General features: G+C 45.8%; 1 protein-coding gene across 1 annotated transcript in view; it reads right to left on the bottom strand.

Annotated features, from left to right (window-relative positions):
* CFAP299 (cilia and flagella associated protein 299) overlaps positions 1–26136 on the bottom strand; it is a 362695-nt gene that overhangs the window by 19125 nt on the left and 317434 nt on the right. The window contains exon 4 of the mRNA XM_075929470.1: positions 25442–25584. Within this exon, the coding sequence (XP_075785585.1) occupies positions 25442–25584 (143 nt within the window). The remainder of the gene's footprint in view (positions 1–25441; positions 25585–26136) is intronic.

Raw genomic sequence — 26136 nt, 5'->3', positions numbered from 1 at the left:
GCTGGCCAGGAGGAAGGGGGGGGCAGGAAGCAGAGCTGGGGAAGGTCGGGGGCCGTGGGGCTGGATGGGAGGAGAGGGGGCCCGGAGGAAGAGGGGTGGAAAGCAGACCTGGCGGGGGCGGGGTGCAGCCAGACACCTGGCAACCCTATGTATACCTGTCTTTGAAAAAGAACTTAGCTATAAAGGGCCTGTTTTCTAATTTACCCTTGTTTTATACAAGTCAAAGTCTATCAAGTCCGGTGGAGATACTTCTAATTGACATTGGTATAAATGAAAGAAGAATTAGGCTTATAATCTGAGATTTGTTTTTAGCCAGTATTATAACAAAAGAACTGGCTACAACATTGAGGAGAAATAAAAAAAGTCCAATGACAATCTTACCATTGAGTCCAGTAGACCCTGAATGTAAAGAACATTGGTTGAAGTGGCAAAAGTGGAATGGAATGATTTGAAATGGCCAGGAAAGAAGCATTTACTGAAGTTTTCACATAGACTTGTCACTTCCTGGTTTTGGAAACCCTTCCGTGGATTGCATCAGTTCTACAATACAGTGCAGTGGAACCAGTGATCAGTAACTAAGAGCAAATCCCATCTAAAATGTATCCTCAAGTGCCTGATTCTAAGAGAAGGACAAAACAACTTTTAGGGTAGGTCTATACTATGCAATAAATTCAATTTAAGATACGCTAGTCCAGCTACGAGAATTGTGTCGCTATGGTCGACGTACCTTAAATCGAATTCTCCAGCATCCCCACTGCAGGAGGTTGGTGGAAGAAACTCTCCCATCAATTTCCCTTACTCCTCATGACCCTGTGGAGTACTTTTATCGACAGAGACCTTATCAGATTATGTTTGTGTGTCTGAGATAATCTTTTTCTCTGTCTGCTTTATGTAGTTTATTATGAATTTCAGCTGAGCTACATATGCTACAAAATACTGCTGTGATATATGTTGTATTTATAGAGATAGGCATAGTTTCATCCAGATGTGTGTGGATTTACACCTTCATTGAACTGAAAATATGCACTACAGCCCTGGGTCTCCTGCCTCTTTCTTGGATACATTTATTCATTTATTACTGGAATGTATCCCTCTTAAGGAGAGGTCTTTCCAAGTCAGGCATAGGGAACAATTCACTTTGCAGTCTGTCTTTTTATGTGCGGTTACAGTTCATTCCATACATATCTTTTGATGTGTATGCTTGTAGGCACAGATCACTGGATATATATATGGAAACTCAGCACAAAACTGAGAAAGAAATCCCATCAATATGTATTGTAATTGAACATAAAATTGCCTAACCAAAGCTCTAGGCATCCTAACTCTCATGCAATCCATAACAGTAAAATAACAATCGGTGGAGCAGCAGCAAATCAGATAAAATACAGTTCTTCAGCAGAAAACCTGAGGCTCTGTCCCCACCAAACCCTGCCCCCACAGTTCTGCCCTCCCTGAAAGCACATCCCAATCAATGAGCTTCCCACTGTGTGCTGAAGGTCAGCACATTTGACTCTTTCAGAGCGAGAAGTGAAGTCCAAAGTCAAAGGGCTCCCACTTGAAAAACTCTTATAAACCCACTGGACGCTAGCTTGAGCATTTCCAGTGAGCACATCTGCCGCAGTATCCCTTGTGGAGAGAGGCCCTCTCTCAAGGGGGAAGGTCTCTGTCCGCCTAGGATACATACACACTCCAGCCTTGAGCGAGCTCCCTGCCGAGGCAGTCAGACACATGCCAGCCGAGCTTTGAGTTTCCATGCTAAATATAGCACTTTAGCCTAAGAGGTTGAGTGGCGTTGAAAAATCGAGGCCGCAGCCTGAGCCATGGCATCCACACACCTATATTTAGAATGCCAGTTCCAGCCTCATTATCACAGGTCTGTCTGCCTGGTCTGAGTGGCTTGCTCCCAGCTGCAATGGGTGTAGGTCAGAAAGAAACACCTTAAGTTTCAGTTTGTGCTTGCAGTTCAATATGAGCCTCATTTCTATAAGAGTGCATCTAGACTACAGGGTTTTTTTTTGGAAAAATGGCCATTTTTCCAAAAAAAAAAAAAAAAATTCACCTGCATCCACACTGCAATTGTGTTCTTTCAAAAGAAAATCAAAAGAAAAGGGGTTTTTCCAACATTGGTAAATCTCATTCCGTGAGGAAGAACACCTTTTCCGAAAGAGCTCTTTCAGAAAAAGGCGTGTGTGGACATGGAAGAGGGAGTTTTTTTGAAAGAAGAGGGAAGAGGAAAAAGTACAGGTGCCCTGGTGGCCATTCTGTCCATAGCAATCACAGCTTACATGCGAGAGAGTGTCCAGGCAGTCTGGATGCTCTCTTTCAAAAAAGCAGATGACTTTTTCGATGTGCTTTTGCAGTGTGGACACTCTTTCTAAAGAAGTTTTTTCAAAAGACCTCTTCTGAAAAAGCTTCTTTTGAAAGAAGCCTGTAGTCTAGATGTACCCTAATGTGTCTATATTGCACGATTCTTGCGCAAGAACAGCTGTTCTTGTGCAAAAACCTGCCAGCTGTCTACACTGCATGCGCATTCTTGTGCAAGTAAATTTACAGTATAGTGCTGGAAAACGGGGCTTCTTCCAGAAGAGTTATTCCTCTCCCCATGAGGAATAAGCCCTCTTGCGCAAGAGCTCTTCCACAAGAGGGCAGTGTAGACAGGCAACATGAATTTCTTGCATAAGAAGCCCCTATGGTTAAAATGGCCATCAGAGTTTTCTTGCGCAAGAGCGCGTCCACACTACCATGGATGCTCTTAAAAACACATGACAGTGTGGATGCTCTCTTGTGGAAGATTTTTTGCACAAGAACTCTTCCGCAAAATGGTTCTTGTGCAAAAAGCCTTCAGTGTAGATGCAGCCTAACAGTAGAAGTGGCCGATATTTCCCATCCAAGTTGTTTTTTCTACCAACATTGGGGGGAGGGATCCAACAACCAAAATTGGTCACAAAAATTGTTTGCTAGCTGTGGAAGAAATGTTCTACATTCTGATTGTGGGTTTGGGTTGAAAACATCCAGTTTTTATTTTGTTGACAAAAATGTTCTGCAGAGAAAATCCCCTTGTTTCCCTAACAATGCCAATAAATAGTTTAGTTAAGGCCTGTTTTCAGAGCAGGGGAATTACCTTTCTTCCCCACCTTAAAGCAGACCCCCTGCTTCCCTATGCTATTATTCAGGAAATATTTCCAGTGTGGTTACAACATGTGTGTGATCTGCATCTGCACAGAAAGCCATAAATCTATATTAGCCAATGTTTATCTTCGCTTTTGAACATCTCAGAGAGTCTTGGTATCAGCATCCCGCAAACCTCAGGGAATACCAGTGCCAAGGAGGGAGCTGGCCAGATAGAACATAATTACAAAGAACATTTTGATCCAGGGATGTAATGAGAAGCAGCATGTAGGGAACGTTTTCTCCGTGGCGGCTGTAATGTGTAGGTGCAGGTGCATCACCCAGACAGAGAGCTGAAACAATGCATTTCTGGCATGGTGAGGACTCCAGCTTGGCTCTCTTCTCCACTGTTTCGTATCCAAACCTTGTTACTAGATCAGGCTGGAATGTCATTCTAAATCCTTCGTCTCCAGATAATAATCAGGGAATGAAAAAAGAATTCCTCTTAAAAACTAAAAGTAAAGGCGAACACACTACAAACATGCCCTACCAGTCAAAAGAATTAAGCTGTCTTTCTAGCTTGTGGTCATTTTCAGAGACGTAATAAATATAACCTGTGGGACCCACCGAGTACCTGCAGTTAAATTGTCATCATGTGCAGATGTACTGTGTCTCGACTGCAGCAGTACATTACATTATTGCCATAAATTGGTCTCATACTTCAGGCCCTGGAAAAGCACCAGAAGAATTTACTAGGGCTGAGAGATTCAAACTGTGTTGAACAAGCCCCTCTAGGCTCACTTAGAAAAGCTTGGGAACTCCCTGCGACTCCACCATTAAACTCAGGATAAAAGACAAGCTGGAAAGCTGCTGAGAACTGCGCTGAGCCATCGCCAACTTCTGGAATAGACATCACTACAAGCACAGAAACCGAGCACAGTTGTTTCTGGGCTGCTGACATGAGATCATGTTATGTTCTGGCTGAGAGCAACGTGAGTACGACTGTCCCGATGCATCTCAGCATCAGAGGGCGAGCAGAGAGTGCCTGGATTGGATGCGATCACTAGTTTCAATTAAAGCTGAAACATAAGGAAGTTTTACAAGGATCCATAAAACAATGAACAGCTCTGACTTTTGGCCCAGTTTGGTGAGCTCCTGATAAGCACGCTGGAGAGAGTGGAAGAAGAGGATCTAGATTAGTTCAGAGATCCAGAAGTCAAGGAAAGGACTCGACTAAAGCACAGAGCAGGAAAACAACATGTTTCAGCATTCTTTTTTCATTTTAGGATGGGAGTGGAAGGGTAAGGGAAAGACCAGACAAACAGTGGCACTCTGCCTAGACATCACATTCTTTTTCACTTACAAACTTTTAAAAATATATTTGGTGACTAAGTTGTTTTATCAGACAGCAACCTAGTTTATTATTCCTTCTTGGAGATGGCTCTGCTGGCTTTAAGTTGCCCCCTTCTAAAGTCAGCTGGATTTAAGTGTGTGTTTAAATGCTCTCCAGAGGTCTCACTGAGTCAGGTACCCAAATTCCATTGATTTTCAACAGGAATTGGAAGTCTAACTCCCTTTGGGTATTTGCAAATCCCAGCCTTAGTGTGTTTCATCCAAACATTTTAACACTCTCATTAACTTGACTGATAACACGCAGTGAAAGAAACAAATGCATGAGGCCCCCGACTTGCGACCGCCCGAGTTCCAACCTCCCACACTTACAACCATTTTTGTAAGTGTGGAAGGGGCCGAAACCTCCCGACTTATGTCCTCGGCCCGCATTTATGACAGCACACAGTGCCTACCGTAAATTAGGGTTTGAGTTACAACTCCCCCCTCTTGGGACACTTCCCCAGGAACCAATTGCATCGCAAGTCAGGGGCCTCCTCTATAAACTACTATTTCCATTTTCCAGATGAAGTAACTGATGAGTAACGAAAGAGATGAAGTGGTTTACTCAAAGAAGTCTGTATTAGTGGCAAAGTAAACACAGTGATGTAGCAAATGCGTGTATTCTATAAAAGAGCCCCACCAGGAAGGCAAAACCTTCTATGGGGAAGGCTAACCCCCCTACTGGCATTTTAACAACAGCCTGCTGGAGGACCTGGGCTTTGTAGAGTCCTTACGGGAGTTCTGGCTGGCCTGGCACGGGTGACAGTGCGCCTTTCCCTCAGCACGGCGGTGGTGGGATGTGGGGAAGGTGCGCACGCAGCTCTTCTGCTGCGACTACACCCGGGGGGCCAGCTGACGGAGGGATGCAGCAATAGAGCAGTTGGAACAGGAGGTTTTAGAGCTAGAGAGGCAGCTAGCCACTGGCCCCAGAGATCCACCCCTCTACGGAATGTACCGGGAGAAGCGGGAGGAACTTCGGGCCCTCGATGACCTTTGGGTCTGGGGTGCCTTTGTCCGTTCCTGCATTCAGCTCCTTAGGGAGATGGATCACGGCTCCTGCTTCTTCTATGCCCTGGAGAAAAAGAAGGGGGCAAAAAAGCACATCGTCTGCCTTCTGGTGGAGGATGGTGCCCTCATCGGATCCGGTGGAGATGTGCGAGAGGGCTCGCACCTTCTACACCTCCCTTTTCTCGCCAGATCTGACCGACACCAACGGCCACAGAGTCCTCTGGAACGAACTCCCGACGGTCAGCGCGGGCGACCAAGACCTGCTAGAGCTGCCTCTTTCTCTGGCCAAGTTCTCGGAAGCCCTCCGTCTCATGCCCACCAATAAATCCCCGGGCATGGACGGGCTGACCATGGAGTTCTACCGCGTGTTCTGGGATGTGCTCGGCCTGGACCTTGCCAAGGTCTGGGCCGAGTCCCTGGAGAGCGGGATCCTCCCTTTATCGTGCAGGTGAGCGGTGCTCGCCTTGCTACCCAAGAAGGGGGACCTCCACGATCTGAGGAACTGGCATCCTGTCTCGCTCCTCAGCACGGACTATAAAATCGTTGCCAAAGCCATCTCCCTGAGACTCAAGTCCGTGCTGGCAGATGTGGTCCATCCAGACCAGACCTACACCATCCCGGGCTGTACCATCTTTGACAACCTTTATTTGGTCTGGGATCTCCTAGAACTAGGGTGTAGGGATGGTCTGTTGTTCGCCCTCCTGTCCTTGGATCAGGAGAAGGTGTTTGACCAGATGGACCACGGGTATCTCCTAGGTACTCTGCGGGCCTTCGGCTTCAGGTCCCGCTTTGTGGGCTTTCTCCGGGTGCTGTATGCCTCCGCAGAGTGTTTGGTCAAGCTCAACTGGACCCTGACCGCACCGGTCAGCTTCGTGCAGGGAGTACATCAAGGCTGTCCACTGTCAGGCCAGCTGTATACTCTGGCCATCGAGCCCTTCCTCCGTCTTCTTCGCAAGAGGCTGACAGTGTTGGTGCTCCGTGAGCCAGAGATGTGGCTGGTCCTGTCAGCGTATGCCGACGACATGCTCCTCATGGTCCAGGACCCAGGAGACCTGGCGTAGGTGGAGGCCTGCCAAGCCGTCTACTCGGCAGCCGCCTCTGCCCGGGTCAACTGGGTCAAGAGCTCTGGCCTGGTGGTAGGGGTCGGTGGCAGGCAAGCGAGCTCTCACCCATGCTTCAGGCCATCAGATGGAGTGCGGGTCCGCTGCTCTATCTCAGCATTTTTCTATCTGCCATGCATCCCTCTTCGCCGGAGAACTGGCAAGGTTTAGAGTCCAGGGTGGCTGAGTGACTGCGGAGATGGACAGGACTGATCCGGTGCCTCTCCCTGTGTGGGAGGGTACTGGTGCTTAACTAACTAGTCCTGTCCATACTCTCGCACCATCTCAGCACCCTGGTCCCACCTACTGCTGCTGTGGTTCTTCTGGCCAGGACTGCATTGGGTCTCTGTAGGGGTTCTCCATCTTCCCCTGGAGGAGGGAGGGCAGGGCCTGACGTGTTTGCACATGCGGGTTTGTGTCCTCTGCCTCCAGGCCCTGCAGAGGCTCCTATTTGATGCAGGTAGTCCGGCGGGGAGCACGCTGGCACACACTTTCCTTCGCTGCTTCTGAAGGCTCCAATATGACCGGCAGCTCCTTTATTTGAGAGGTCTTCCATGAGACCTTTCCGAGCTGCCGGCCTTCTACCAGGACCTCCTCCAGGCCTGGAAGCTGCTAGAGGTGACCAGGTCCTTGGGAGCCACCGTGGGGGCAGACCTCTTCGCGGATCCCATGCTACACAATCCTCATTTACGTGTGCAGGCGGCGGAGTCCCCCTTGGTGCACCAGAAGCTGGTTCTGGCAGAAGTCACAAGGATCGGAGACTTCCTGGACTACGACCGGGGAGACTGGGTGGATCCTCGGGTGCTCGCCCAGCGCATGGGGCTCTCCACCCTACGTACTCCCCGGCGTGTACTTCAGGAGGTAAAGGACGGTTTGCTGCCCACCGCTCGGGTTTATCTCGACAAGGTCCTGCGAGAGGGTGCACCCCGCCCACCCCTCACCCCCGGCCCGCCCAATATATCCATCGGCCCTAAGCCCCGCGTACCTCCCTGACCGCCTCCCCCTTGGCACCCGAGCTGGCTGCACGCGTTGCAGCCAGTCCCCTTCCGAACTGCGCCAAAGAGTCACCTGTATATGCTCGTGCTTCACACGCTCCACTTCCCCACCCTTGTGTCCCGCCCAGACACCAAGTGGTGGGACCTCCTACCACCAATAGAGGGTGGGGAGCCCTGGTGGGACAGTCTCTATTCCACCTTAATTCCGCAGCCAACCGGGGACATGAGTTGGAGAATTCTGCATGGTGCTGTGAGCACAGGCGTGTATTTGACGTGGTTCACCCCCATTCCTGACACTTGCCCCTTCTGTGGCGAGAGGGAGAACCTGGCGCATGTGTACCTTGAGTGCGCCAGATTACAGCCCCTCTTTCAGCTCCTCCAGAACCTTTTGCTGAGGTTCTGGCTGCATTTCTCCCCTCACCTGTTTATTTATGCACACCCCATCCGAGGCCCCACAAAGTCGCGGGACCTCCTGGTCAACCTCCTCCTGGCTATCGCCAAGATGGTAATTTGCAAGATCAGGGAGCAGTGGTTGGCCGAGGCAGGGGCCTGCAACTGTGGGGCCTATATCCGTTCCTGCATCCGCTCACGTATCCGGGCAGAGTTCCACTGGGTGGTGTCCGCTGGCTCTCTCGAGACCTTCGAGGGGCAGTGGGCGCTGTCCGGGGTTCTCTGCTTAGTGTCCCCATCCGGTTCCTTTGTTTTAGCCCTTTGACCCTCACACCCGTCCCTGTTTTCCTTTTATTTGTCCCAAGTAATTACTTGGTTTCCTGGGCTCAGTGGACCCTCCCCATAGGCTGGGGGGAAGTCCTTTACATGTGGACAGGCTAACGCCCGCCCACCTCCCGGACTCCAATAGGCACAATATATTATAAATACGCATACAAAACAGCAATCCCTTTGCCACAGAACTTGTAGGAATGGGATCTGGAGCTGCCCTCCAATATGAGTAGCAGGGACAAATAACAAAACTAGTTTTTAAATGGACCTTGACAAATTGATGAATGAGTTTATACAATGGGTTGCCTGATATGGCAGTGGACTGAACTCCATGATCCAGGAGTTCCTGCCCCATTTCCTAACGTATAAGAAGACAGACAACAGGTGGCTGCAGCAAATAGATGGTGGGGAGAGGGTTACTATAGCTTGATAAAGAGCAATCACAGAACACCAGTGCCTAGGCATTCTCAAGATTAATCTAATAATATTTCTGGTCCATAAGAAGATGAAAGGAAAGCTGTAGTGCTTGTGGGCATTACAATATACGCATATGGTATCTGATCTTTTGATCTGCAGAGCTCCCTTTGAATAAGCGAGTACATAGATGATTACTGCAAAGTTTCCCCTTTATTTTCAGAGAATCCACATGGGGAAAGAGAATCATCATGTTTAGATCTGATTTCCTCAAGCATCTGTCTGTACATCATAATGCTGTCTGCACAGAAGTAAACATACACGAATCATTTCAGCTGAATTGCACATGGAAGTTGCAATTCAAATCAAATTCAAAACAAGCATTTGGCCTGTTTGTAAAATGTTTTCCCTGTTGTTCTGCATTTTCAGCTGAGCATAACACTGCATCTATACAGATGACTGTTGATTTTCCTACATTTACTATTTCCCTCTTTTGAAATGTTGGCAATTGGCAGGCGTTTTATTTTTTAATGTTTTTATTTCAGTGGTGAAGAGCTAGTTTGTTTAGTGTTGTAGAAAAAGTCAGTTTTTCCACTGAGATTATTTTTGTTAAAATTTAAATTTGCATTAAAAATGAAATTAAAAGCAAAAGAAGTAATATTTACAACATTTAAACACAAGCCAGATGTGGAAGTATACAACATCTCCAAATTAAACATTTACTGAGTTGGCACACAGGAGTATTCTCTTTTCATCCAGGCAAATATGTTACGTTTCTACTTATGCCTTTACCCTCTATTAAAGGCATTTTGTTGCCTTGTCTGTGGTAATAGTGACTTTTAGGCCATGTCTACATGGGGAACACTTTGCCAGTATACTAAACTAGTATGCTGATACCAGCAAAGTAACTGGTATATCTTTACACAGGTATATCTTTACACAGGTATATCTTATTAATCCCCCACCTACCAAGCAAAATAAGCTATGAGGGAAGATTGAAAGAATTGGGGTTGTTTAATCTGGAAAAGAGAAGATTGAGAGGGGATATGATAACAGCTTTCCAGTACCTAAAAGGATGTCACAAAGAGGGAGAAAAATCATTTGCCTTGACCTCTGATGACAGGACAAGAAGCATTGGGCTTAAATTGTTCAAAGGGAGGTTTAGGCTGGACATTAGGAATAACTTACTGTCAGAGTGGTTAATGGCTGGAATAAAGTTGCCTAGTGAGGTTGTGGAGTCTCCATCATTGTAGATTTTTAAAAGCAGGTAAGACAAACAGGGATGATCTAGATCAGGGTGGGTAATAATTTGATGGGGGGGGGCACCCTAAGAATTTGGTAAGAAGTCAAGGCCACATTCTTCCATGATATTAATGGAGGAGGTGTAAGGTCTAGGAAGGAGTTTGGGGTAAGGTATTGGGGTACAGGAGGGGGTATGGGATCTGGGAGAGAGTTTAGGTGAAGTATGCCCTTGCAGCCAAGAGGGCTAATGGTATATTGGGTTGCGTTAGTAGGAGCATTGACAGCAGATCTAGGGAAGTGATTATTCACCTTTATTCAGCATTGGTGAGGCCACATCTGGAGTATTGCGTCCAATTCTGCCCTCCACCCCCATTACAGAAAGGATGTGGACACAATGGAGAGAGTCCAGCAACAAAAATGATTAGGGGACTGGAGCACATGACCTACGAGGAGAGGCTGAGGGATTTGGGCTTATTTAGTCTGCAGAAGCGAAGAGTGAGGGGGGATTTGATAGCAGCCTTCAACTACCTGAAGAGAGGTTCCAAAGAGGATGGAGAGAGGCGGTTCTCAGTAGTGAGGGATGGCAGAACAAGGAGCAATGGTCTCAAGTTACAGTGTGGGAGGTCTAGGTTGGATATTAGGAAAAACTATTTCACTAGAAGGGTGATGAAGCACTGGGATGGGTTCCCTAGGGAGGTGGTGGAATCTCCATCCCTAGAGGTATTTAAGTGCTGGCTTGAGAAAGCCCTGGCTGGGATAATAATTTAGTTGGAGTTGGTTCTGCTTTGGGCAGGTGGTTGGACTCAATGATCTCCTGAGGTCTCTTTCAACTCTATGATTCTATGATTTTGAGTAGGGGAGCAGACCTGGAGCAAGGGTCTGGGGTGTAAGAAGGGATGTAGGGGTTTGGTCTGTGACTTAGGGCAGGAGGGGGTTGTGACCTGGGGCAGAGGATTGAGGTGCAGAGTTTGAGAGGGTATATGGAAGCAGGAGGGAAGCAGAGGGTTTGGGTTATGTAAGGTAGGGGGACAAGAGTGGGTGAGCAGGGAATTGGGGGGAGGGTGGGGCTGGGTACCATAGGCAGGCTCTGGCCAGGAGATGCTTACCTGAGTGACTGCCAGCCAGCAGGCCACTGGCAGGCCACTTAGAGCAGCCAACTGAAGGGCCATGTGTGTCTGAACAGCTGCAAGCCTGAGGTGGTGGGAGGGAGGGGTACTTTGTGCGCTGCCTGTTCTTCAACTGGGCATCTCCCATTGTGCTGCAGGCGGGGGCAGCGTGCAAAGCCTTTCACTCTATCCCCTTCTCTCCCCCCCCCCCACCGGCTCACAGGTGTTCACAGACAAGCAGGGCCCTGCAGCCAGCTTTTCTGAGCTTGCAGGGAGCTTGGCTGAGGCTCCCACTGTGCCTGCAGCTGCCAGGCCAGGTCTGGTCCACTGGCTATATTTTGCCCAGCTCTGGTCTAGATAGTGCAGGGGTCCGGACTTGATGACCTCGCAAGGTTCCTTCTAGTTCTATGATTCTTGCACCTGCATTAGAGTCTTTTGTCAGCACTGCTATGTTGGTCACAGGTCACTTGGGCCGTGTCCAGACTCAGGGTTTTTTTCGGGAAAAGTAGCCTTTTCCCGAAAAAACTTCCCCTGCGTCCAGACTCAAGCCGCATTCTTTCGAAATTATTTCGAAAGAACACGGCTTTTCTTTCGATGGCGGTAAACCTCGTTTCACGAGGAAGAACGCCTTCTTTCGAAAGTTCCTCTTTCGAAAGAAGGCGTTCTTCAATGTAAAGAGGCCGTCTTCGAAAGAGAGCATCCAGACTCGCTGGGTGCTCTCTTTCGAAAAAGCGGATTTCTCTTTCGAAAGATCCGCCTGCAGTCTAGACGCGATCTTTTGAAAGAGGCTCTTTCGAAAGATGCTTTCGAAAGAGTCTCTTTCGAAAGAAGCCTGCAGTCTAGACATAGCCTTGCTGACCAACATAGCTTTTGCTGGTACAAGTCTGTAGTATAGACAAGGTCTCAGCTATCACTACTGTCTAGATTTCTGCACAGGAGCAGAATGGCTCTAAAGCTCAATGTCTCTGCAAAGCTCCAAGCCTATGGCAGAAATTTTAAGTTCTGGATGCATATGGTTCCAAAATTCACATATGGTCCGGTAAATAAAGGTGGCATGATTTTTTGAGCTGCTGAGACTCCACAAACATTATATAAGGCAATCAGAGCTGTAGGGATACAGCGCCTTTGAAAATCAGGCCATTATTTTTAGGTGCTAGAGCAGCCTCAAATTCGGCTTTTACTTAGGCACAAAATATACATGGTTTGATTTAAATATGCTGAGCAGGCACATTTCAGTAGGAGTTGTTGAGTGCACAGTACTTTCCAAAATCAGGCTACTTATTCAAGAAACACTGTAGATCTTTGCCCCAGAGTTGAAAAATGTCGGTTTATGACCCCATCCCAGAAGTTCTTACACAGGTACAGCTCCCCCTGATTTCAATCAACATTTTGTCTGCACTAGTTTTGCAGGATTGGGCACTGGGACCAGATTCTTCTAGCATAGAATAGAATAGAATAGAATAGAATAGAATAGAATAGAATAGAATAGAATATATAAATCAATGACTATGCACATGGTTGTAGCAAGAATGTATATGGAGCTGTATTTATACATCAAAACTATAATATTTTGTTTCTCTACTGTGAAAATTATGGGGTGCTCAAACGATCTTTATTACTTGCCTAGGTGAATGTCAAATTTCATTTGTCTCGTTGCTCTCCGGCATGATTTAGCACCACACCCTTTACCATTCATTCGTACATCTTACATAGGTAGCCAGGATCAATGGGAGACCATTTGGTCACAAACACAGTAACAGACCAGCAAATCTTAATCAATGGACCAGATGGTTTTATAAATAGTAAGAACAATGCTGAAGTTCAGAAAAGCTTTTTAGGGGGTAATATAAATTCCTGTTTTCACCATACTTTTCCTTTATTTCAGGAAAAGCACATTTCCTTTACAGGAAAGCAGTGTGATGAAGGGGTGCGATGGGCGGCAATAAGGAGCTTTCCTTCATTGCCAGGCCAGCCCTGACATCATGTGAGCAAAGGACGTGCTCTCTGGGCATATATCCAGAAGACATGGAGACTTGTGCTTAGCCTCCCCATCTGGTGATGTGGCAGGGAATTTGTAGCACCTCATCAAAGGATGGAAGCCAAATACAGTACACGGAGCTATATCGTCACATGCCGTATTGTACATTCGGGGTAAACCCAAGAATAAAGTGGCAGCAGTAATGGCCAAAGTGTTCAAGCCTGGGTGATTAACACTAGCCACCTCTGCCGAGGCAGGAACCTGAATAAAACTGGTCTGATTTTCATAAGGGCTGGTCTACAATTACCACTGAAGTCAAAAGGAGCTTTGGAATTGGCACCTCTGAAAACCAGGCCATTTTGATTCCATTGTCTAAATACAGTTTAAGTTATTGTCAGGCAGCCAAGACTCAATATTTGATCTGTGCCCTCTGTACTTCATTTTTAGAGATGCTGAGGACCCGCAGCTCTCATTCATTTCCACTGGCATTGCATGTATCCCGCACTTCTGAAAGTCAGGCCCTTCGTGCGTCTGTCTTGGTTAGTTCAAGAGCAACACCAAAGAGAGGGAGATTGTGAATGGAGTTCAGTGGAATGAGGTTACAGTGGATGAACTCCAGGGATGAATGCGGTCAGCTGAATGACTTATGAGATTGGTTTCCTTGTTAAAGCCAAAAGAAGATTGCTCATTTCTGCGCAAAATTCATTTAAAACATTTATAGAAAAATTGCCTTGCCAGGGGCTTTGGTGCTGTGCAATCATCATAAACACAACAAAAAACTCAGTATGTTATAATCACAAATGTTCCCAAACCACCAAAACAAATACCTCTTGTTCCCGTCCAAAACTATTTAACACCCTCCTCTGAAAAAGCCTGGGAAAAATAAATAAGCCGCAGGCAGCCCTCAAGGTCACCAAATCCAAGCTCATTCAGACCGCTGCGCCTGGCCCGCCACCAGCCCACTCTCCTCTAAACGCAGGGCCTATTAACTTGCATGCCTCAGCAGAGCACAGCCATCATGGTATCCCAGGAGGGAAGGGATTTGTAAAGCTGCCAGGACCAAATCACAGGGCTAGATCACTGTGTTACCACGAGCCCTGTGCAATATGCAGCACATGGCTGCACTGCCTGGGTCAGAGCAGGGAAAGGACTGTTGTTCAGAAAGTCAGAAATCACTTCCTGGTTCCCCAGTTACACCAGAAGGGAATTCAGCTCAGGAAGCCTGTTAGCTGCCACAGCTGATTTCCCCCTTCACATTGGCTGGCGTATGCCACAGCTCTGCCCATTCACCACCCTCTCTGTCCTACATGTGCAGCAAGACGTAGCCTTGTGGAGGCTGCTTTCCCTCCAGTCCTGTGACCTATGAGGGGAGGAAGGGGCTTTCATACACTTCCCCAGCTTGGGAGCATACCTTGGCTCATGATCTGGTCTATAGGGCTTTGTAGATGAAGCAGTTATGCACCCTGGGCAGTAATGATGGTTCTTTAAGATGTGTGTCCCTGTGGATGCTCCACTCAGGTTATATGAAAGTACATGTCTTGGAGGTCAAGGTATGTCGGAATGATGATTCCCAGTGTTATCATCCTGAACTTGTTGCGTATGAACTTGTTGAGCTTCCTGAGACCTAAGATTGGCCTCCATCCACCTGTCTTTTTCGACATGAGGAAGTAGTTGGAATAGAATGTTCTTCCATGGAAATCTGGTGGAACTCGCTCTATGGCCCCTACGCTGAGCAATCTTTGAACTTCTGCCTTTAGAAGGGGCTTATGAGAGGGGTCCCTGAAGAGGGATGGGAAAAGGGGAATGGGAAGGGGTTATAGACAGGAAGGGGATGGTATAGCCAGTTCTTATAATCTTGAGGACCCATTGGTCCTTAGTGATGAGAACCCATTCGTGGAAAAAGGGTCTCAAATGACAGTGGAATGTGTGGATGGTATGCACCGCTCATGCCTTCGACCACACCTTCAAATTTGCTTCTTGGGAGTAGCAGACTGTGACATGGACACTTGGGCATGTTGAAACCTTCTTCTGTTCATCGGTTGTTTGGACCTGTTGTGCCAGAGCAGTGCCTTTTCTTTTTGGTTCTGGCTCGGCACCTTTCGTTGGTGCAGTTTTTCGTTTGTGCACTGCGCCAGATGTTGACGGCACCGGGGAGCGTACAGCACACAAAGCTGATAGCATGGCTGGCAAGGAGTGTGCCGGAGAGGCCTGGGACTTATGTGAATTCCATATGGATGATGAATTAGTCCTTTTTCTTGGTGTTACAGGTTCCGAGGGGGCAATAGTCTTGACTTCTGGTGATTAGAGAGATTTCTGCCAGAGCAAGTTTTTAAGCCTCATCTCCCGGTCAGGACTGGCCTTACCATGAGGCGAACTGAGGTGGCCGCCTCAGGCGTCAGACTGTGGGGTGGGGCGGGGCACCACAAGGATCCAGAGTGTAGAAAATTGTGTCTGCTGCTGCTATGTATTCTCTCTGCTCTAGATGCACAGAGATGGTGGAATGCTGTGCTGGAGGAAGGAAGGCACAAGAGACAAAACAGGCAGGCAGGAGAAAAGGGGGCATAGGGACGTCATTTGAGCTCCCCACCTCAGGTGCCAAACTGTTGTGGGCCGGCCCTGCTCCCAGTCTTTCCTGGCCCTGGCGGTCATTCTTTGGCAGGGTGGACATTTCTGCACCACGTGTCCTTTGCCTAGGCACTTTATACACGAAGCGTGCCCACCTGAGGTGAGCATTGAGTCTCTGCAGGAGTTGCATTTTTTAAAGCCAGGGGAGCCTGGCATAATTGTTAACTGGGACAAAGAACTTGGAATAAGGGGAAAAAAAGGAAAAGAAAAAACAAGGCAGTAGCATTTTTTAAAAGAGAAACACTGGCTAACGAACTAATTACTAAACACTAAACAGACTAAAGCTAAGAACAACTAATTTCTCCTATCTTTTCTCAGCTGAGAAGAGCACTGCTGGACATACCATCTTCTGCAGAGCACGGTAGAAAAGGAACCGAGAGAGACTTGTGCCACATGCGCAGCTAACTGACAAAAAGAGCATAAGATGGCTGCTACACAGGTGCAGCGCAAGAAGGCACTGCTAGGCTAAAAATCTCCGATCGCTGGCACGAGGATGCACTAAACATCTGAGTGGAGCACACACAGGGACACCACTTGAAGGAGAATTATACTTCAAAATACACCTGCAAATAAAATAGCAGCGATTTTCATTCACAACTACATTATAGCTATCTAAAAAAGATCTGAGTTATCTGTAGAGGGATAGCTCTCTCCCAGCTGCATAGATGACACTCTGATGAGATAAGAAAGTACTCAACCTTGGTCTAACTCTACTCTCGTTATTTTTCCATAGATTCAAGTTCCAATAGTGAATATTTTTGAAATTCTTGCCAAAAGCGTATTTTTAAAAGTCCAAAATAAAAAGCTGCAGGATCAGATCCTGTTCCCACTGAAATCCACGTTGTTGCTGCCACTGATTGCAATAAGCGCAGGGTCAGATTAATATACTCTTATGCCAGGATATTTCAAAGAACTTTACAAAAGATGTATAACAAAGTCATTATTGAGGCTTCAAGACTGACAACATCCTTAATATCACTGAGTGGGATTTCCAGAGAGAAAATGTATAATGATTAACGACCTGATGCAACAACTCTCATGCATAAAATCATGCACGTGCATACTGGCTTTGCTGGGGCCAAAACTAACAGTCATTGAAAATGACAAGTTTCATTACAGATGAGATAAGAAAATGATTTCAGCTGACACTTTTGAGGGTAACTAAAGGTGTTACTAGAGCAGAGAAAAATCTTGGAGCAGTGTTCTATAGTAAATTACTTTATTTTAAATCTGATGAGCAACACCTATTGGTGCATCTGACCTGGTAGGGTTACATTGTGTGGTCCCATTTACAGAATTTCAAGGGGATACAAATGAAAAGCGTGTAACGATGTTTAAATGAGGGTACAGTGCATCTAAAAATGTGATTTTCTGTCACAACACCGAATAATAATGCAAAATTAAAGTAGGAGTTTAGAGAGAGTTGAAACAGTCTAATACTATCTGATGACACATAACCAAACCTCATTTACAGAAGGAATTAGAAGAAATGGTTAAATGATGGTCTATTTGTCAGAAAGCAACCCAGAATTAATTTGGTTTACTATTCATCAACCCACAATGCCCTCTTCTGTATACTAACATCACTATATCCCTGACAGGTTAGTAGAAGATGGCCTATTTTCATTTGTTGTCCTTGTTTTATTTCACCAGAAATTTGTTTCAGGTTCCATAGAGTGAGCATTCTATAGCCTATGTGGACAAATTGTATTACACTTGCTTTTCATCAGATTATATGAATTAGCTGAGAAGGAGTGGATTCAATTATAATGCAGATTCTAGGTCCTTATTTCAGTTCAGCCTCTTCTGTGCTAACTAAATGCCTAACACATTCCTTTCAATTTAATAAACTAGAACCAAATGAGGAACATAACACAAAAATAATACTCCCTCAATAAAATAACGCAATAAAATGGCAAAGCAAGTCCAAGGAGCCATATAGATCAAATATAGGACCCTTTGGTATTACTCAATAGATGTAAAATATCAACTTCACATTAAAACTTTAATTGTCCAAACCTTTCATTCTGAGTTGTAAAAGAGAGTTTGATGGGGGAGGGCACTTACACATCTGGCTCAATGTCTTCTGACAGCCTCACACAGCCAATAAAAAAAGTGTTGCACCGACATGGGAAAACTAATTTCCAGATTTAGAATAATCTTTTAGCAATTTGAAGCAAATACTAAATCCTTCAAAAATGTGTGTGTTGGTTCTCCAACTGATCAAGAATAAATATCAATCACACGTGCGGGAAGTGTCAATCTTTGATCCAAGCTATTTCCTCAAATATGCAAATTCTGTCAGAAGGCAAACCAGCATTTTGAAGTCACTTGAATAGACGTGCCAACCATTTTTGAGTGAGATACCAAACTAATCTGTCACATGTTATCTTTAGAGATGGAGGTATTATGACTACCAGAACATTTTGGTATCTCTAAACCTCTAAACGTCTCCATTAGTGCAAGAGAATGATGCAGAAGTGAAGAGGAATTTGACATCAAAGACAAGAAGAAATGATGCGGAGATACAGAAAAGGAATAACATGGTCCTAGTTACAGCTGAAAATTACAGTCATAGGATTGGAAGGGATCTTGAGAGGTCCTCTAGTTGAGTCTCCTGCACTCACGGACTCAAGATGGTGTATTTACTAAAAGCATTTGGCTACACTTGAAAGGAAAGAGGTGGCAAAAGAAGAAGCCTTAGGGAGGTGGCTGACAAGGTGAGAGATAACCAAAGAATAGACAAAGGTTTTACGTGATAAATGAAAGAAGCTAAAATCGATACAAAGTGGCTTTGAGCAAGTCTCTAAATAGGGAAAAGATGGAGCACTATTCAACACAGCAAACAAAGGCAGCACAAGATCAAATGGATGGAAGTTAACATTCAGAGTAGAATTAGGAAACTGGAAGTTTTTAATGGAGGTTATTATATATCAGAACAGATTGCCAAGAGATGTAGGAAGTTCTTCATTAGTTAGAATCTTTCAGTCAAGACTGGATGCCTTTCTAAAAGACATATTTTAATTCAATCACAAGTTGCTGGGCTATATCCAGGAACTACTGGATGAAATTCAGAGGTTAAAATAGATGATCTTCACAGTCCCTTTTGGCCTTAAAATCTCTGATATATAGAAAACTGGAGGGGTGGAGAAGAAAATATGGCTGTTGCAGCTTATTGAATGGCATGGATAATTCAACAAAAAGAAGGCATCTAATGAAACTGAAGGGCAACACACTCAAAATGGTTAAAGGAAATACTTCTTGTATGCTCTATGTACATCTACACAGCAGCGTTACTTCCGAATAACTGATATTATTCCGAAATAACACAGTGCACGTCTACACTACGCTATTATTTCGAAATAATGTCGAGCTGGAGGACTTCTTACTCTAATTCATGCTAACCCCCATTTCACAAAAAGTAAAGGAAGTCAAAGGAAGAGTGTTCTTCCTTCGAGTTCCTGCTGCATAGACAGTCCCTAAAACCGAACTAAGCTATTTCGACTTCAGCTACGAAATTGACATGGCTGAAGTTGCGTAGCTTAATTTGACTTTAGCCCTGCAGTGTAGACATTATCCTGTATTATCAGGAGGGTGGTGAAATGGCAGAAGCCTTGCAAGAAGAGGTTTCCACCATTTTGGTTTAGCTGCTGGATATGAATTCAGACACAGCATGCTGTTGTGATTTGGAATCCAAATGTCACATTCTAACTTCAGCAGGATCCTGATGTTCATGCCACTGGATCAGCTCATCTGTGAGACTGCTGGATTTTTACTCTTTTATTTCAAAATATATTTCCAGGATTGATTGTGTTTCTATTATCTGTTCAGCATATCATAAAGGATGAAAATATTCTGGGATACATAGCTGAGGTTTAGTGAACCAGACTCACTCTACATTTAAACTTTTTTCAGGCTTGGACCACAATTAGAGGCCACCTTTGCTTCTGCCCAATGCTCTTCCATAAGTAAGGCTACTGGTCACTATAATTCCTACCCAGTGTAAACAGAAATAAAATTTTGGTTAAGTACAAAACGTTCTGTTTACTACCAAATGTGGTGAAGAGAGGAAGTGGAAAGGGAGGGTACAGGATATTGAAACACCACATTCTTAACCAAAGACACCAGAATTGTTTAAAGGTTATGCAAAAATCCCAAGGTCTTGCTTCCAAAGAGTTATGCTAGACAACCAGTGTCAGCAAGGCCACGGCATGTGAAAATGATACTGATTGTTAAAGAGAAACGGTTTAAGATTTACCTTACGGGCAAATATGTTACCTATTTGTTATTGTAACTGCATGTGCAAATAGCTGTGTGCATGCATGGGTGTGGAAACTGCAAATGTCAAATGGGCAAACAAGGATCATGAACCACAAGCTGTGACCTTATGAAATTCAATGTCAAGATGTTCGTGCAAAACTTCCATAAAATGAGGCGATTATGTCACAAGCATATTGTGAGTATGAATTGGGCCTGATTTTTGAAACTTGCGGTTTCTTAAAATTAGGCTCTAAATCCACTTTCGCTCCTAAGAAAGCAGTCTGGTTTTCAGAAGTTCTGAGGCCTTGAAGCTCAGATTTCAATGACATAAAATTGCCAACACTGGAAAACATCATACTTTGTTCATACATAACAATAACCAAACTGCGCCCTTTGTTCTAAGCCTGGTTATCATCTTCAGCTTGGAAACACTACAGCACATTGCATTCTCCAGCTTCAAAATCAAGATCCAGTTAGGTAGATTTGCAAACTGCCCATGGCATTTAGTTTACACATACTCAGATATCCAGATGTTGTATTAATTTTGTATAATTAGAAATAGTTCTTGATTCTGACACAAAAATCCCATTGAAGTCTCTGGGTTAAATTCCTTCCTACTATAATTTAATGTAAACCATTTGGGGCATGGAGAGGATGAACTGGTCCAATGAGTGTTTTGCATATGTGAAGGTTGTAGGTCTGAGCATTTTCAACCCACTGCCTTGCTGGTTCAAAGTATTTCTAGCCCATATTAAAATGGAATCTTATTGAGGATGAAGGAATATAGCTTTGGGGATGTATGTACTGTGCATTCTTTCTACTACATTGTGCTGTTGCATTATAGTGGCCATAGGACCAGATATTTCCCCCTTCCTAGCTCTCTTCTTCTTTCAGCTACTTTGATTCACACGTAGTCTGCTAATGACCCTCTGCTCGAAAGCTGCTACTTCGTATATGCTGTCTTTCCTAATCAAAAGTTGCTTCTTCAGTTTCTTTTTTGAATATAAATGTTAGAATCTGTCTTCAGATTCTCCAGATCAAAAGAATTGCCTGGCAGCAACATCCCCAGATCCCCTGGCTTGCCCACTACCTGCCTATTGCTTGTGAGCTCTGGCTTCTCCCAAGTAAAATGACTGATGGTGTATCCCCAGAGTCCTCACCCTGCTCCCTAAAAGCCTACAGCTTCTTTTTGGGCAGAAGCCATTTTTGGATGGATCTCTTTCTTTCTTTCTCAGTATGATAGAAAACTGAGTATATGGAATGCCCTAGCACCTCATTGTATCAACATTAACATGCCCTGACTTAAATGTGCCCTGTGAATCAGGTAAGGTGTCTCACCGTATGTGAGTATACAGGCAGTCCCCGAGTTACGTGGATCCGACTTATGTCGGATCCGCAGTTACGAACGGGGCTTTTCTCGCCCCCGAGGACGGGAGCGGCGGGACGCCCAGATGCACCGCGGTCCGCCGCCCCCGTCCTCCGGGGCAAGAAAAGCTGTTCCCTGTCTCCCTGGTCTGCAGGGAGATGGGGAGCAAAGCCTTGGAGCACGCCTGCAGCGGGACAGCCCGGGCGTGCTTGGGCTGTCCCGCTGCTCACGTGCTCTGCGGCTTTGCTCCGCGTCTCCCAGGTCAGCAGACCAGGGAGACGGAGCAAAGCCGTGGAGGACTTGGGCGGTCCTGCCACCCCCGTCTCCGTGGTCTGCTGGGGGGGGGGGGGGGGAGCAGCTAGTGCCCCACCCCCCAGCAGACCAGGCTTTTCTTGCCTACCCCTGGGGTAGAGCAGCTGGGGACTGCCGGGTTGGTCCTGCAGCGCTGCTCCGGACCAACCCGGCAGCACCCCAGCTGCTCTGCCCCAGGCGTCCTGATTCAGCCGCTGCTGGTCAGTTTCAGAGGCGGCTGAATCAGGACGCCTGGGGCAGAGCAGCTGAGGTGCTGCTGGGTTGCTCCAGTAGCGCCGAGGAGCCGCGCTACTGGAGCAACCCAGCAGCACCCCAGCTGCTCTGCCCCAGGCGTCCCCAAGTCAGCCGCTGCTGAAACTGACCAGCGGCTGACTACAGGAAGCCCGAGGCAGAGTTGCTCTGCGCTGGGCTTCCTGGAATCAGCCGCTGATCAGTTTCAGCAGCAGCTGACTTGGGGACACCTGGGTTTCTTAAGTTGAATCTGTATGTAAGTCAGAACTGGCGTCCAGATTCATCCGCGGTTGAAACTGATCAGTTTCAGCAGCGGCTGACGCCAGTTCCGACTTACATACAGATTCAACTTAAGAACAAACCTACAGTCCCTATCTTGTACGTAACTCGGGGACTGCCTGTATAGGGTTTGTGCACCTTGAGATCCTCTTTGTTCATACTTTTAAGAGGACTATTGTTCTTGTTAATTTATATCCAGATTCAAATGAGCTCACTACTTCACATGATTTGAATCTTGCACACTGCTGAAACACTAGCCAGAGGGAAAAAATGTTTCTTCCCTGTGCTCCAAGCGGACAGCAACTTTCCAGCAGACCATTGCAAGAAGAGACACAACCAGGATTAAATCGCGGCATGCATACATAAGACGAGAAGTGCTGCATGACAATACAAAGGCCTATCAGCTACATGTAAAAGCATTGTTCTGTGATGCAGCTAACACCCTGGCAATGTGCCACATATCCCAGAATGAGAGGTTTCTTCTTGGCCTGATAAGTAATGTGGCAAGAACTTCACAACAGATCTGAATAAACATGTTATTGTCTTGGGGAAGCATGCACTGACTCGGACTTTCTCTGAAGTTCAGGTGGGTGGTTTAGATCCAGAGTTTTGAACGGGTTTATCTCTAATAATGATATAACATGCACAGCTAATAATAATGGAGTTAAAGAGGGTGAAACTGTGCAGGGCAATCAATATGTTGTATAGGTTGAAACTCTCTTAGCCAGGACTCTAAGGTCCGGCAACATCCCCACGCAGGCGCCCCACATGTGGCTGCGGGAACCCCGAGTGTGGCAGCAGGAGCCCAGTGCAGAGGCTGTGGGGCTGCCCAGTGCAGCAGCAGGAGCTGGGCATGACAGCAGGAGTCTGGTGCGCAGAGGTCACGGGGCTGCCTGCTAGGGGAGTGAGACTGACACGGCAGCGGGACCAGTGAGAGGGGGAAGCCAGCTGGGAGGGAAGCAGTTGGGCCAGGGTTTGAGGGCAGCAGGGGATCCAGAAATGACCACCCTGGTCCAGCAAAATCCCTCATCTGGGATTGGTCAGGTTCTGAGGGTGCCAGACTAGGGAGGTCCAACCTATACTACCGGACACAAATGGTAGTCCAATTGTTCATGAACTGCCTTAGAGACTCACAGAAATATAGAACTGGAAGGGAATCTGTAGGCCATCCTTTCCATCCCTGCACCAAGCCAGGATCAAACATCATCCAGACAATCTCTGCCAAGTGCCTGTCCAAAAACAGAGACAGAGACTCCACAACCTCTCCAGTCAACCTGCGCCAGTGCCCACCTCCTCTTACACGAAGGACATTCCTCCCAATATCTAACCTACATCTCTCTTGATGCAATTTAGGTTCTGTCCTTCAGCTGATCTAGGCTAGGGCATGAAAAGAGAACAAGAGGTTAAAGTCCTGAATAAGACACCGTGTGTTGCAATACAAAACAACCAGGACTAAACAGAAATGTTGGGTGCAAGAATGAGAGCCCACCATAGAGGATATTTAGGAAACTTGTATATCAATCAATTAATACATCTCAGTACACAGCACAGACAATATCCATCGTATTTTACAGCAGTATTTAAAGACCGATACACACATCCTCATGGTGCAAGTGGGCGAAAACGGGCATGTTGATCCCCATCTGGTGTAATGCAAGAGAACTGCAGCTCTGTTTGAATGCCTCAGTGCTGCCATCTAGTGACAAGCAAATGAACAGAAGGAAAATGTACAGAAGTTGTCCATTTATTTTTATTTTATATTTTATATCTACTATAAAGAGTTTGTAGGTCTGTCTGTCCATCTATTTGTTCAAGAACGCCTCCTAAATGTTAAGAGCTGGGCCACCAAATTCAGTATACAGCTTCCTTTATAATAACTTAAAGCAAAGTAAGGGCTTGGTTGTGCCAGGAAAATGGGATGTGCCTGGAATGGGATTGCTTCTCATAAAACCATGCAGAAAAGAGACAGAATCACCAGGCAGGTGAAAGGGGTTGGCTGGGGCATGCCTTCCCCCCCTCCCTTCAGAGCCTCCCATCCCTACGTGCCCTTCAGGGAAGAGGGGGCTGAAGCTCCTCCCCCCCGGCAGTTTGTATGGGAACATTATTGGCTGTTCCCCTGCATCAGGGAGTGAGGAGAAAGTGCACAGTTTGCTGCATTCTTCACTCTGGCTGGGGAGTGCTGTGGGCAGATGAAGCTGGAGCCCGCCTAGCTGGGGGACACGTACCCCACCCCTTGTTGTGTCCGCTGGAGCTTCAGTTGCCATGGACAGGCGCTTTTTACTAGGCCCCAAGCTGCTGTAGTGACATAGGGCTGGGGCTGTCTTCTCTCCCCAAGGCAGCCTGCAGCCTGAACCCCTCGTACCCAGGTCTACCCCAGAGCAATGATTTAAATGAAACATGAACATTTTCATTTTATTTTCCAAAAACCAAAAATTAATTGAGTTAAGGACTCGAGAAATGCTGGGTAAATCTTCTAGTTGTGTGTATACATAATCATTTGTAGATCATCACAGTATAGGGGTTCTGCTGTTTTCAAAATGCTGTTTGCATTAAAAAAAGGGAAGTAATCCCACTGAAGAATGCAAAAGTGCAGCAGCTTCCTCCCTTATAGGCAGTTCATCTTTTGTTCAGTGTGTGTTCATTTTAGGAGTTTATAATTTTATATAACATTATAGTTACACATTGTCCTACTCATCCACTTAATCTTCACCCACAGCAAGGTCACATTTAACAACAGTTTGTCCAAACCATGGAAATAGCCACGGGTATTAGGATGGCTCTATGCTGTGCCAACCTCTTCATGGTCCACCTCAAGGAAAAATTTCTGGGAAAATGTGCTAAAATGTGTTAGGGCAGGGAGTTGGGAGTTGTGTGTGGGGGAGCTGAGGGTAAGAGATGTGATTGGCAGCTGCTCCTTGGGGCCAGGTGAGAGCAGCAGGAGCCATACTGGCTGGCCGGTGGTTGCTCCCTGGGGCTGAGGCATTTGCTGCCACCCTGTGGTCATTCTGGGGTATAACTGTCCTTGCGATCATACCTTTCCCTTTCTGTTTGATGAGAAACAATCACATTCCACTCACATCCCATTGTCCTGGCACAACCAAACCCTGACCTTGATTTAAGTTATGATAAATGTGCATGGCAAATGTTATGCTCCTAGCTCTTACCATTTAGGAGGAGTTCTTGAACAAATGGACTCAGATGGATGGATGGACACACAGACAGAAAGATGCAAACTCTCTCAAATATAAGGTAGATACGTACATTTCTGAAATTCAAGTAAGTGAAAAGAAAATGTAGAAAAATACCTCAGATCAGTGCGTCTTGGAAAAAGCTTTTTCTTTCCATTAAAGTAGACTTCAAATTCATCAACCTTCAGCCTGTGTGCATAGTCAATGTAGGCAGACACTTCTTGACCACGAGAATTTCGGTCACGAATGAAGATTATGGACTGGAAAAAAACAGAGAACTCCAGGAATTAGAAATACAAAAAATACTTTAGTAAAATGCATTTTCATTTGCATCACTGACTTCTTTAATTTTTTCCCTTTTTTATTTGGCATGAAGGAGCTGAAGGCCGTATTTTAAAGTGCTCAGCAATCACAGTTGAGACATATTTTCAGAAGAGCTCAGCTTCCATTGAGGCAACTAAATAGAGACCAGATTTTTAAAAGCACTCAGAATTCATCATTTTACTTACGATAAGACTTTCAAAAGCACTTTAAATGAAGAGAGGCCTTTTTGAAACTCTGGCCCATATTGTCTAATGTATAGTACAAGGCTCCACGGAGTAGCTTCCAGAATTAATTAAAATTAGTTAAAGTGAATACAGCATGCCAATCACTAAAAACAGAGTGATAACGTCTATTGAAATATAAATACACTGCCAGTGCATCCAGATCCAAACTCCTCTACAATTTGGAGTGTTAAGATCTAGGATTTTGATCTCACCTAGTATATAGTACAGACAAGAATAAAAAAATTAGATGCCGAATAGCACATG

This window comes from Pelodiscus sinensis, chromosome 5 (assembly GCF_049634645.1).
Source record: "Pelodiscus sinensis isolate JC-2024 chromosome 5, ASM4963464v1, whole genome shotgun sequence".
Classification (NCBI taxonomy): Eukaryota; Metazoa; Chordata; order Testudines; family Trionychidae; genus Pelodiscus; species Pelodiscus sinensis.
This window is presented reverse-complemented; position numbering and strand designations above follow the sequence as displayed.